General features: G+C 44.5%; 1 protein-coding gene across 2 annotated transcripts; it reads left to right on the top strand.

Annotated features, from left to right (window-relative positions):
- The first annotated feature begins 2,494 nt into the window (after positions 1 to 2,494).
- On the top strand, positions 2,495 to 10,289 carry LOC136758679 (glutamine synthetase). Of its 2 annotated transcripts, none has more exons than XM_066713251.1 (7): positions 2,495 to 2,608; positions 3,672 to 3,850; positions 6,308 to 6,469; positions 6,982 to 7,128; positions 7,429 to 7,556; positions 7,829 to 8,028; positions 8,365 to 10,289. In XM_066713251.1, the coding sequence occupies exons 1-7, from the start codon at positions 2,517 to 2,519 to the stop codon at positions 8,690 to 8,692; spliced, it is 1,236 nt and encodes a 411-aa protein (XP_066569348.1). In that variant the 5' UTR covers positions 2,495 to 2,516; the 3' UTR covers positions 8,693 to 10,289. The 2 variants fall into 2 exon arrangements, with proteins under 2 accessions (XP_066569348.1, XP_066569349.1); XM_066713252.1 differs by having other exon boundaries at positions 2,539 to 2,611.
- The last annotated feature ends 2,914 nt before the right edge of the window (positions 10,290 to 13,203 follow it).

Raw genomic sequence — 13,203 nt, 5'->3', positions numbered from 1 at the left:
CTGACTATAACTAAAGATAATGAGCAGACTTCGCATTAATTCTGAGAAGTATTACTTTCTAAATAATTTTGCAGCTTACAGATTTCATCAGTTATTTTTGAAATGTAATCATACTCCAATCATCCATTGCTGTGGAGCTGTTTTTCTAAGTGGGTCAAATGTTTCACCCGTGGGCAGCAGGCCTTAATGAATTGATGTATGAATACCACAGAAATATCACACGCATACTTCATGTTATGCATCAACAAGCATGACAGTGTGTTCTTAATTAGTCTGCTCAGGGTGGTTCCCTCTGTGGCATGCCTTTCATGTCAAGTTGCACTAAATCACCTGTACAAGGAAGGTGTGTTGCCTGCATTCTTCGCTGTGTATGTGTGAATTTATTGTATGTTTTAAATTTTTTACATGTCAGTATCTCCCAGGGCAAGGTTTTGGTACTGGCACCATTGCAGCCCGTGGTTGTCCTTTCATTCTTCTGTCTCCAAATAAACTTCAGCTTGAACTTCCGGTGATTTTCTTTCTTTTTCTTTTCTCTTTTTTAATTCTTAAGCACGTATTATTTCTTTCAACTTTTATAATAAAATTACCTTCTGTGTTGCATGTGTAGAGAGAAGGCCCAGTGGAGGGCAATACAGCCTGCAAGTCCTGGAGAGAGAGAGCTAGGGAGTTTGGGGGGGTGAAGAGGAGAAGGTTTGTTATTCAAAACAAGCCACCCGTGTCTCCCCAGACTTGCTTTTCTCAGTTGGGCAGTTTACCATCACCAGCTGGGGGATGAGTGAGGGGGGGCTTTGAGAGCACAGATCCTCTTTACTGGCACCTCTGTTGTGATTGTGCTGGTGTATCAGGGCAATAAGGGGATGGGAGGGGGTACCATTTTGAAACAGTCCACATTTACTCTACATCACTAGGCCTATGCCAGGCCTGGACAGGCTGCTTTGGGGTTCCAGAGTCCGGCAGGCCTGGCTGTACTCTTCGCCTACAGCCTTGACCACCCCAAAGCAGGGCGGCTGGTGCTCTGAGCTTTGATGAGCAGCTGTTTGGATGAGACTGCAGGAAGTGGCTGAGTGATTATGCATGAGATAAGTATGCGTTCTCAAAAGCCACCCTCACCTCCACCACCCTTTCTACAGAAAACTAAAGATCTCTAAGATAAATTGTTTGTGAACATTGTCGCCACTCCTTCTGCTCTGCCCTCTCATTCTTTTGTTTGTTTGTTTTAAATATGTGGAAGAAGGAAGTTGCAGAAGTGAGTTTTGTCCCATGAGGTGAATTGGATCGGTGTGATGAATCCTGCTGTATAACTGCAGGGTAAACAATACCTGATAATTTTGATGGTATTATTGTTAGGCTGGTTTTGGCGTAGCATTTGTTTTGCCTGCGCTACTCATTGCTCCAGTACACTACTGATTGCCCAGGACTCACCTCACAGCCACAATCACCAACAGACCGAGGGAGAGGGAGAGACCCAGAGAGAGAGAGATTGGGAGTCAGAGAGGAAGTGCAGGTCTCAGGGCAGAAGGTACCACTTCATTTTGTCTCACACATACAGGAAGCTTCAACATGATGGTAAACACACTGTGAGAGTGTGAAGTGTGTGAAGCTGTTTGACATTTTTGTCTAATGCTTTGGCAATACTAATTTTGGTAATGCCAATAAAGCTTTTAAAATTTTACTGAGAAATAGAGAGTCAGAGAGTGAGACCGAAAGAGAGACTGAGAGAGACAGAGACAGAGAGAAAGCTACAATTCCCCATCAGTAGTATCTTTTTAATGTATGTAAATCAAATATTTATTAAATCATGAAATACTTATATTAGTAATGGTACTAATATTATTATTAATAATAATACACATTCTTCTATCTTTGCACACATACGCTGTTCTTTTCCACACTTTAGTCCTTGTGATTTGTTTCTTTTCTCTAGTCTGGTCTCTGTGTTTTCATTTGTTAAAGGTCAAGGTTACAGGTAGACCTGTTTGAAAATTAGTTGCAGGGAGTGACTGTAAATATATATTTGTTTTTTTTTGGGGCTCCAGGTGATGACGTCATGGATTGACAGGGCTGTGGTGTTGTTCCTGGAAGTCTGATCACCCCCAAGGACACAACTGGTAAATCTGGTTCTCTTTCTCTCTCTCTCACACACACACAGTAATGGGGCACTGATTTTGTACCCTTGAGCAAGGTACTGTACCTAGACTGCTCCAGTGAAAACCCAGCTGTATAAATAGGTAATTGTTTGTAGAAATAATGTGATATATTGTGACAATATCACTGATCATTGTGCAGAACAGGCCCAGTAGAGGAGATTATACACACAGGAGGTCCTGCTGCTGCAACTGTCTCACACACTGGCAATTTTGCCTTAGAGCCTGTGGGGGCAATAGTGAGCAATGCAGTAGTCTTGACAGCCCAATCAATAAAAATCAAAAAATAAAAAACAAAGCATGGCTCGCCCTGCCAAGTGTATGATGACGTCACTGCAGGTAAATCCACACCCATCCAGCCCAGCAGTATTTATGGTGCCTCGGCTCCTGCCCAGCACAGAAGCACAGCCATTCAGGCTCAGTCACACACAACAACACGTCTCCAGCTCACCGGATCAGACAAGGTAGTAGTTCTTGTTCTTCTTCATTGGATTTTACATGTCTGTCAACTATGTCTGTCTTTTTTTCTATCTATAGATCTGTCTGTCTGTCTGTCTGTCCCTCCAGCTGTCTATCTTTCAGTCTATCCACCTTTGTCTATCTGCCTGTGTGTGTGTGACAGTGAGTGTGTGTGTTTTCTTTTTGACACCCGTGAATTGTTCTAATTTGAGTTTAGAAGTTACTGGGAGTGGGTCTGCGGATCCGCCCCATGTGAGAGTTCCTGCTGCAGTTGCACTGTAATTTAGCAGGATTTGTATCGCATCATATCACACATTTACTATGCTTTACGTTTGCTATCCATGGGGATGGACCCTATTGCACTGCCCCCTATGCATCCAGATACCGCACCAAGACTTATTTATCTGGAGAAGGCCTATATTGTGGGTACATAATATAGCCGAATACATTAAACAACTTAACATAAGCATAAAATATGAACTTAGAATTACGAGTCCCTAAGGACGTTGGCAACCTTCACCCAGGAACAGATCCCCTGCAGGAAGTATTTTCTGCAGTGGCACTAGGGGGCTGTGCAGTGCTGCACTATCTTTACTGTGCTTCTACCCTGACACAGCATGGCATGGATGTGTAAGGGGAGGGCTGGGTGATCCTGCTCTGGCTGCCGAACAGCCTGAACTGCCCTCTTCACACCACTGCCGTTTCCCCGAGGTGCAGTGACAGGCAGTAGGAAAACCTACAGAGACATTAAAATCCAGTTCCACCTGACACCGGTAAAAATAAACAAGTTTTCTAATAACAGGTGGAAACTGCCTGGTGACCTGCTGTCATTGTTTTTTACAAACACCCTAGTAAAACACATATCTTAAAATTAATTTAGTGTTTTTTATTCTCATTGGACTCACAGTCTCCTGGTGTCCCGTGATGATGCCAACATGCATGGGAACACTGTGGAGTGTGTGGAGGTTCCTCCACACAGTGTCCATGGACAGTCGTTTGTATTGGACCCACATAGTCCCAGGGCCGATGTTGCAGCACCACATAACCCCAAACTCTACCCTGTCTCAGGCCTGCAATGGCATCCACGGTTTCAGACAGCTCCCGGCTCAACAAGAACATGAGGGAATACTACATGAGGCTGCCACAGCACGGCAAGGTGCAGGTCACCTACGTGTGGATCGACGGCACAGGGGAGGGGCTGCGGAACAAGACCCGGACGCTGGACAGCGAGCCCAAGAGCATCGAGGGTGAGGGGGCTAAATGGCTGGGAGGGGTGGGACAGGGACAATTATGGCAGAGGTTCTTGGAACGCCAGTGCTGGAGGGGTCTTGAGTTCCAAGAATGCACAAGGAGAAATGTTTAGGAGGTAGTATGGTAGGACGACTTGTATGTGTGCGTTCAGTAAAACAGCCTAGGTTCCTTAGGGAGAAAAACAAAAGGCTTTGACAACCAGTCAGGGGTTTCCAGAAAAGTATAAAGTGTAAAGAAGAGTATACAAAAGAGTGAACTAATGTATTCACCCTGCTCTTTACAATAGTTTAAAAATGTACAGTACTTAGGCAGTTCAAATGCTTTCAAAAATAGACATGTTAATAGATTATATTTATTAATTAACTAAATGCAAAGTGAGTGAACAGAAGAAAAATAAATCAAATCAATATTTGGTGTGACCACCCTTTGCCTTCAAAACAGCATCAATTCTTCTAGGTACACTTGCACACAGTTTTTGAAGGAACTCGGCAGGTAGGTTGGCCCAAACATTTTCTGTGGATTTAGGCAGCCTCAGTTGCTTGTCTCTCTTCATGTAATCCCAGACAGACTCGATGATGTTGAGATCAGGCCTCTGCAGGGGTCATACCATCATTTCCAGGACTCCTTGTTCTTCTTTATGCTGAAGATGGTTCTTAATGACTGTTGCTGTATGTTTGGGGTCGTTGTCATGCTGCAGAATAAATTTGGGGACAATCAGATGCCTCCCTGATTGTATTGCATGATGGATAATTACATGCCTGTACTTCTCAGCATTGAGGAGACCTTTAATTCTGACCAAATCCCCAACTCCATTTGCAGAAATGCAGCCCCAAACTTGCAAGGAACCTCCACCATGCTTCACTGTTGCCTGCAGACACTCGGCGAACAAACTGCCTTCTGCTACAGCCAAATATTTCCAATTTTGACTCATCAGTCCAGAGCACCTGCTGCCATTTTTCTGCACCCCAGTTCCTGTGTTTTCATGCATAGTTGAGTCGCTTTGCCTTTGTTGCAACGTTGGAGGTTTGGCTTTTTGGGCGCAAGTGTTACATAAAGGCCACTTCTGACCAGACTTCTCCAGACAGTAGATGGGTGTACCAGGGTCCCACTGTTTTCTGCCAATTCTGAGCTGATGGCACTGCTGGAAGTCTTCCGATTGCAAAGGGAAGTAAGCATGATGCGTCTTTCATCTGCTGCAGTAAGTTTCCTCAGCGTTGCCCATTTCTTTGTGCTTCTTCAAAAGAGCTTGGACAGCACATCTGGAAACCCCTGTCTGCCTTGAAATGTCTGCCTGGGAGAGACCTTGCTGCTGCAGTATAACTACCTTGTGTCTTGTTGCTGTGCTCAGTCTTGCCATGGTGTTTGACTTTTGACAGTAAACTGTCTTCAGCAGCCTCACCTTGTTAGCTGAGTTTGGCTGTTCCTCACCCAGTTTTATTCCTCCTACACAGCTGTTTCTGTTTCAGTGAATGATTGTGTTTCAACCGACATATTGAATTGATGATCATTAGCACCTGTTTGGTATAATTGTTAAATCATACACCTGACTATATGCCTACAAAATCCCCGACTTTGTTCAAGTGTACCTAGAAGAATTGATGCTGTTTTGAAGGCAAAGGGTCAAGACACAAAATATTGATTTGATTTTTCTTCTGTTCACTCACTTTGCATTTAGCTAATTGATAAATATAATCTATTAACATGTCTATTTTTGAAAGCATTCTTCCTTTACAGCATTAAATGTTTGTAAAAATATATGTATAACTTTTTTTTTGTGCAAATCTTTTTCTGGTGCTGGTCAACAATCCTCTCATCCTTGCCTCAGCAGCCTGCTGCCAGTCTAATTTATTCCAGGCAGAAATTAAGCTTGGACCCAGAACCGATGGCAGCTTTGACCTGCCTGCAAACAGTGAATTACACACCTGTCCCATCACGGCTTTCACTCAGAAAAGCGGCCTGCGATCTGTAGGATCTGTGCGGCTGGCCGTGGTGTCAGCATCTCTGAATGAGCAACAGATGGTGGAGCACAGGTCTGCGGATCTGATAGGGTTCATTCAACTAAATGGTTCCCCAGCTCCCAAGGTTCATTAAGGTCCCACAGCTCAGAGATGTGTGTGCTCCAATACCTAGTGATTTTAAAACACCTGACTGCTGCACCTTGTTGTTACGCACACCTACCACACCTAAGTGGCACTGGCCTTTGCAGCCGCAGAATGAGAGTGGGCATGCCCTGCACAGAGCGACACACCTGCTGCTGCTCACTGAACAGGTATTGACTGAAAACCGAGATGTAAATTACAGTGCATACCATCATCATTACCATCAGACACTCACCCAAACAGGTGCAGAGCTGGGAGGGAAAGCAAATGGGGGGAGGCAGAAGTGTGTTGGGGAGGTAAGCAAAGCGGATGTGGAAGGATGCTGATTGTAGAACATGACCCCCCCCCCCACAGACATCCCGGAGTGGAACTTTGACGGCTCCAGCACCTACCAGGCTGAGGGCTCCAACAGCGACATGTACCTGGTCCCGGTGCGCATGTTCAGAGACCCCTTCACCCTCGACCCCAACAAGCTGGTGCTGTGTGAGGTCCTGAAGTACAACCGCAAACCTGCAGGCAAGCTGCTCCCCCTGTCTTCACCTCCCTGCCTTTGTTTCTCCTCTCTCTGTCATTCTTTCTTTCATTCCTTTAATTTGTTTCCTTTGTTTCTGTTTTTTTCATAAAAGGAAACCAAATACAAGCTATTCTGGTTTCGCCTGCCTTTACTTTCACATCTCCCTGTATCTTTCTCATCAACCAAGAACAGCCACAAAACCCACAGCTCAGCTCAGCTCTTTCTGTTTCTTTCCTGTTTACTTTCCTTCCTGTTTCTTTTCTCTCACATTCAGTCTTTGTCTTTATATATTTCTTTCTAAGTAACCTTGTTCAGTTACCGGTATAAAAAAAACCTAAAAAAAACAACAACAACAACATCGGGAACAATGATTGCCTGAGCTGTTCCAGAGTCTTTACAGCCTCCCATGTTGACGTCCCTGCCTGAGTCTGCAGTTCTCCCTGAATTTGTTTGAGATGACTACAACCTGTGGTCAGTGTTTCTTATGTGTGTGTGTCCATCTCTAACCCTGCAGAGAACAACCTGCGCTGGTCCTGTAAGGAGGCGATGGACGCTGCGCGAGAGAGCCGCCCCTGGTTCGGGATGGAACAGGAGTACAGCCTGCTGGGGATAGACAAGCACCCCTATGGCTGGCCACCTAATGGCTTCCCCGGGCCACAGGGTGAGTCTACCACTGTGATGCACAGAGTGTCCTGTTTCCTGTTTTCTCCCTCCTCCTCCTCCACTCTTAAAAGTCTTGAACTGATGTCTGTGTCCTCATCAGCCTCACATTCATCAAGCATCTGTAGGGGGTGGGGGGTTGGGCAGAGACTCACAGGGTAGAATATTAGAAGATAAAGAAATCAACATACATTTCACATTCCATTAAGTCAACACTGGAAACTGATATAAGGCAGAGAGCGAGACTGTAAAAATGGGTTTATTGGATCTGAACTGAGGCTCCTGTGTTGTTGACTGACAGGTCCATACTACTGTGGGGTGGGAGCTGACAAAATCTTTGGCCGGGACATTGTGGAGAGCCACTACAAGGCCTGCCTGTATGCCGGGATCCGAATCTGTGGCACCAACGCAGAAGTAATGCCGTCACAGGTACAGTCTGCCCGCAGAGAAGGACCTTCATTCATTCATTCATTCATTCATTCGATCATTCAATTATTTGTCCCTTTTTTATCACTATATTTATATTATTTACCCCTCTTCCCATATTTATTTTCTCCATCTCTCTCTCCCACCCCCTCTCCCTTCTTCCCATCCTCCACCCCACTCTCCTCATCTCTCCCACCCACTCCCTTTCCTCCCTTATTCTCTCTCTGCATCTCTCTCTCCATCTCTCGCTCCCACCCACTCCCCTCCGCCCTCAGTGGGAGTTCCAGGTGGGCCCGTGCGAAGGGATCGACATGGGGGACGAGCTCTGGATGGCGCGCTTCCTGCTGCACCGCGTGTGCGAGGATTTTGGGGTGATCGCCACCCTGGACCCCAAACCTGTCACAGGCAACTGGAACGGAGCCGGCTGCCACACCAACGTCAGCACTGAGGCCATGAGAGGCGAGGGTGGGCTGCAGTGAGTACCAGCCACTCCCCTCACTCTGTGTTTGTATGTACTGTGTGTGTGTGTGTATGAGAGAGAGAGGGTGTGTTTGAACATACATCTTCTCTTCCTACCGTTCCCTCTCTCATTCAAATTGACTGAACCTTCCAGTTTAATACAATGTCATAAACTGTTGCGTCAACTGTTTCCTCCCTCTCAACCTTTTCTGTCTCACTCTCTCACTCTCTCTCACTCCCCCTCTCTCTGTCTTCATTTTGTAATAAAACATCAATCATGTTTTCTTCTTTCTCCTTCCCCTCTTCCTCTCCTGTCCTCCCCACTCTCATCCTCCCTCTCCCCTCCCTCCAGGCACATAGAGAAGGCCATTGAGAAGCTGGGCCGTCGCCACACATACCACATCCGTTGCTACGACCCCCACAGCGGCCTTGACAATCAGCGACGCTTGACGGGCCACCACGAGACCTCCAGCATCCACGACTTCTCTGCGGGCGTGGCCAACCGTGGGGCCAGCATCCGAATCCCACGTCAGGTGGGCCAGGAGGGCCGGGGCTACTTCGAGGATAGGCGGCCCTCAGCCAACTGTGACCCCTACGCCGTCACCTGCGCCATCGTCCGCACCTGCCTGCTGGATGCCACGGACGAGGAGGAAACGGAAAAGGGGCAGAAGAAAGACTGAGACTGCAGGAAGAGGAGGAGAGCTGGTGGAGAAGGGGGACAGGAGACAGGGAGGGACAGTGGGAGGAGGAGGAGGAAGAGGAGAAGGACCAAGAGAGGGAGTGTAGACTCTGTTGTCTCTTTAAAATGTGTGTCCATGTGCGTGACGATTATCTGTACTTGTGTTTACAGTTTCCTGAAGCATCTTTTGCAACCAGTGCACAAGGTACTTTTGCTGTAACAAATGTCTATTTTATTATTTTTTAATCTATTTTAATATGCCTGTTAAGAAAGGGAACAAAGTGCAATCTGAGCATTTAAGTGCTTTTTAGATTTAAGAAAATTGCTTTTGTGGTTGAAAGCTGGTCAACTATCTGTCAGTGGAACTATATATGAAATAATAAAAAATGTAGTACAAAATACATATATCTGTGTGTGGTTAAGGAGAGACTGGGACATGGTATCACAATGTATGTGAGATGTATTATTTATTAATTGTTAATCGTTAAGCTATGCATACCCATATGACCGAGCTCCAGTCTCCCTCATCTACTCTCTAAAGACAGGACTGCCTTGGAAGTAGAGTTCTGCTGGGGAATTTCATCATTCCAGAGAAACAGGAGGGGACGGGCAAGAGGTGGAGAACAAGGAAGAAGGAGAAAAATGCAAATGAACAGCACCTGAGTTTCGCTGTCACTACTTGATTGTGAATTAATTCCTCTCATCTGACAGATCTTGCGGCTTCTCAAGTGAGAGTGAAGAATGAGGAGTGACAGCTGTAATTTGACAGGAATTCCCTGAACTCCGGATGCACTGCTTCTCCCAGGGCTGCTCTAGTTCAGTCATCTCAATGCCTTGAATATTTTGAAAAAACTCCCACGTCCGGACTAAACTAATTCGATTTGTGCAGTTTTGTGCTTGGTTTTCGCCACATTTGCCTTTTCACTTTTTCAAGACGTGCAATGTCGTGGGGCACCATGAGGGAGCAGCACAAGCCTGTGCTAGAACTGCATCTGGCTCTGTTACCTGCCTGTCAGGCAGAGAAAGCCAAGACGTGGTAACGTTTGTGTTCTTTCTCTTTTTCTGTAGCTCTCTTTTGGGTGTGGTGATGTGCTACGGTGGAGGGGGTGTCTTACCTGTCCTCAAAGAAGGACCCATCACCCATACCTTTGTGGTTTAGTGTGTGAAAAAGGACTGTTAAGTTGGTGTTTGGTTTTTATTTGTCTGGCTTTGGTTTTCCCATCAGTATGGAGAAGGGCTAGGCACAAAACCCATGGCTATACACTGCATTACGTAGCGGACTCCTTTGTTATATGCATAAGGGTTAGGTGCGAGTGGGGTCACCCTCTTTCTGTTGCAGGTTAGTTTGTTGAGGGCTCAGTATTGCTGTAGGCAGGGATAGAGGTGTAGGGGAGTCAGGGCCCTTTTATTATTTTTTGTTTTGACAGACTGCTTGCGCCGCCCTTCTCAAACCCTCTGGCTATTAGCCACCACACCTTTTCTTATATTTGCAATCCTGTTCATTGTTATATTTGTAAACCTGTTCACAAGTTAACATTAACATTGTTAACAAGTAATTCTTGTTAAAGGAAATAAAATCCCTCTTTTGGGTAACCTTATTGTGTTGTTTGGTACCTTCATTAGCACACTCGCCATATCATTGTCATTCCGTACTCCAGTCCAGTCATACCAACGGAGTGCGCAGTGTAAAACCACCACATGAACCTGTGCCACCAGGCATGGGCACCTAAGTTAGTTTAACAATGAAAGGGCAGCATCTAAACCTGAGCGGACAGTGGGCTCTATTCATCAAAGTGTCGCTATTTAGAACGGTTTAAGGATTTTTTTTATTTACGCCTGAAATCAGGAGGGATTCATCAAACTTCCTGTTCGAAACAGCGACAGTTCTAAAGCCATTTCTGTCAGAATTGCATGCATAAATTAAAATAGGGACAACCTTCGGACCACCTAAGAGACAGCACAATCATAAGCAAAAGGGAGCGATGCACGAATTGTGGATGAAGTCGAAAAAGACACTCCAAACCAATAGTGAAGCACGCCAATTCTAAGCTACAACAAATAAAGTTATTTTCAACAATCTGCAAGGTTAAATTATGCTTTTAAATGTCTTAGTTAAGTTGGGGTAGATGCCATTTCAGTTCCTGTTTCCTGTTAAATTGTTGCGATATTTCATGAAAAGAAAACATTTGAATAACTAACATTTGTTTTCGTGTATGAAACTCTGGTGTACGTGTATATACAGTAGTAATCTTAACAAGTATGCACTTACAGATTGTATGCTATTACAATATAGGATGTAGGATTTGTATTTAACTATATTTTTCCTATGCCATTTTGTAATGCTCTTGTTGCCATGGAACAGTGCGTCTGCTACTAAATACATAATAGCCTAGTGGCAACATTGTTATTGTTATTTATTTATTGGCAGACGCCCTTATCCAGGATGAGTTGAACCCGGGTCTCCTGCGCCACAGTACAGCGATCTTACTGCATCACTAAAAGACCCAGGCCTCTTAGTGAGGCTCGAGATCGCTACAATATTTAGTAGTCTGGCTTTCCAGATTGGGGGGCCCCTAAAATTGGGGGGACCACACATAAAAATTATGGGTGTAATTTCTACACTGTTCACCCAATTTGGATGTAACTACCCTCAAATAAAATATGAAAGTCTACACTTAAAGCACATCTTGATTGTTCCTTTCAAATCCATTGTGGTGGTGTACAGAGCCAACATGATGACAATTGTGTCCCTGTCCAAATATATGTGGACCTAACTGTAGAGGAGAGGGAAGCAGGATAGCAGTGTTGGGTTCAGAAGAGGGTTGAATGAACACATGCACATGGTGCTGAGGAATGTTCGAGATGTGGTGGAATTAGGGAGATGACAACCTCTGATGCAGATGTGACAGAACACCAGTACCCAGCTAACACACAATATTGCCATAATGTTTTATAACATTGTAGCAACGTAAATTACATTGTTACAACGTTGTGGCAACGTTGTGTGTTAGCAGGGTAGGTGTTTCATCAGCACTTGGTTGGTTTTAAATTGTACGCCCACATGTCACAAGGAGGCAGGGCCAGGGAGGATGTGAGCTTCTTGATTGTAGCAATTGTCTCAAGCCCCATCATTTATGTGTACTGTACTGTCATTGTACTGTGCCCATACTCTTCAGAATTGGGAAAATGTCTCCACCGTGTGGGAGATCTCTCTACTGAAAGAACCTACAGGGGCTATACAGAACAGTGGTGGTGATTTGTAACCCCTGACTACTATTTTGTTTGTGGGTGGTTAGTGTGTCCCTTGTTGATATTTTGTATGGAAGTGTTACATCATTGTGCTGGAAGAAAGATTTGGAGTCGGCAGTTCTAATCAGAATGTATTATGTGCACGGGATAAACAGCAGAACACAGCAACAGAAAGTATTAAACAAGTATAATGTTGTTTTTCCAAACTTTTCAAGGAAGTAATAGCATATATATCCATTTTGGGACATACCCTCAAGCTTAACATGTTACAAACAGTGTCCAATTAACTATAGTATTGATTTAATCGGCATTCTAAAATAAGCCTACCCATCTCATCAATATTATTACCATTATTACTCATAAATAATCATTATTATCCTCTAAATTGTCCGCTACATTGGAAGGTCATTTGCCGATAGCAAAGATAGGTTTGAAACAATTCAACTTTAATAAGAAGCAATTACAGAATGTAAGTTGCTGATAAACTAGAAGGGAGTAACTGAAAAGTCTAAAATAACAAGTTCCCTTAGTTCATTTTGAAAGAATGCAGGCAAATTAATATTACTGTTAGAAAACTCCAGGGTCACAGCACACAAAGCACAGAAGCACAAAATGGTTTCTATTTTCATCCACATTCCCTCCTTTAGTCACAGCGTGACAACTATCCCCTATTTCCCATTTTCCTCACGTGTTAACAGGGCTACTGTTGAGCCCTGGATCCCTGCAACATCGACATCTGGAAATAGGTTAAGAGGAAAATCAACTGCTGATTATCACTACCAGGAGCATGCAAAGTTCCTTTAAAAACACATCTTCAACAGGATCAATGAAAGTATGCATAAATATGGCAGCAGTTGCGATAGTACATTGACATTTCAAACAATGCACAGATAGCATAAAAACACAAATAATAACTAAGCAATTAAAAGAAATTGCACAATCCAAGAACCAAAGAGAGATTTTAGCCATGAGAACAGGTCCCATCTGTTCCAGTCATCAGATACATGTTGTGCATAGTGGTGATTCTGACGGGCCGGGTTGGATCTCAAGCCCCCAGGTTGCTGCTAGAGCGCTAGCAAAGCACATACAAGTGAGGTTCCCTGCACAGGCTTAGGAATTAAGTGCCACAGGGAGTCTGCAAAATGGGAAACAGTAGCACATACATAACATGATTAATTAGTATATTGTCTAGCAGGAAAGTTACATATTGTCCACCATGCATTTCTTGAATGCAGCAAACGGTCATCAGGCTGAAAGTCTTTG

Source organism: Amia ocellicauda, chromosome 9 (assembly GCF_036373705.1).
Source record: "Amia ocellicauda isolate fAmiCal2 chromosome 9, fAmiCal2.hap1, whole genome shotgun sequence".
NCBI classification, from domain to species: domain Eukaryota; kingdom Metazoa; phylum Chordata; class Actinopteri; order Amiiformes; family Amiidae; genus Amia; species Amia ocellicauda.
This window is presented reverse-complemented; position numbering and strand designations above follow the sequence as displayed.

Bases quoted from the DNA above. Each gene is read 5' to 3' on its own strand.
- LOC136758679 (XM_066713251.1), top strand. From the start codon at position 2,517: ATGGTGCCTCGGCTCCTGCCCAGCACAGAAGCACAGCCATTCAGGCTC. The intron at 2,609-3,671 runs GTAGTAGTTCTT...ACCCTGTCTCAG, and splicing joins AGCTCACCGGATCAGACAAG to GCCTGCAATGGCATCCACGG. The intron at 7,557-7,828 runs GTACAGTCTGCC...CTCCGCCCTCAG, and splicing joins CAGAAGTAATGCCGTCACAG to TGGGAGTTCCAGGTGGGCCC.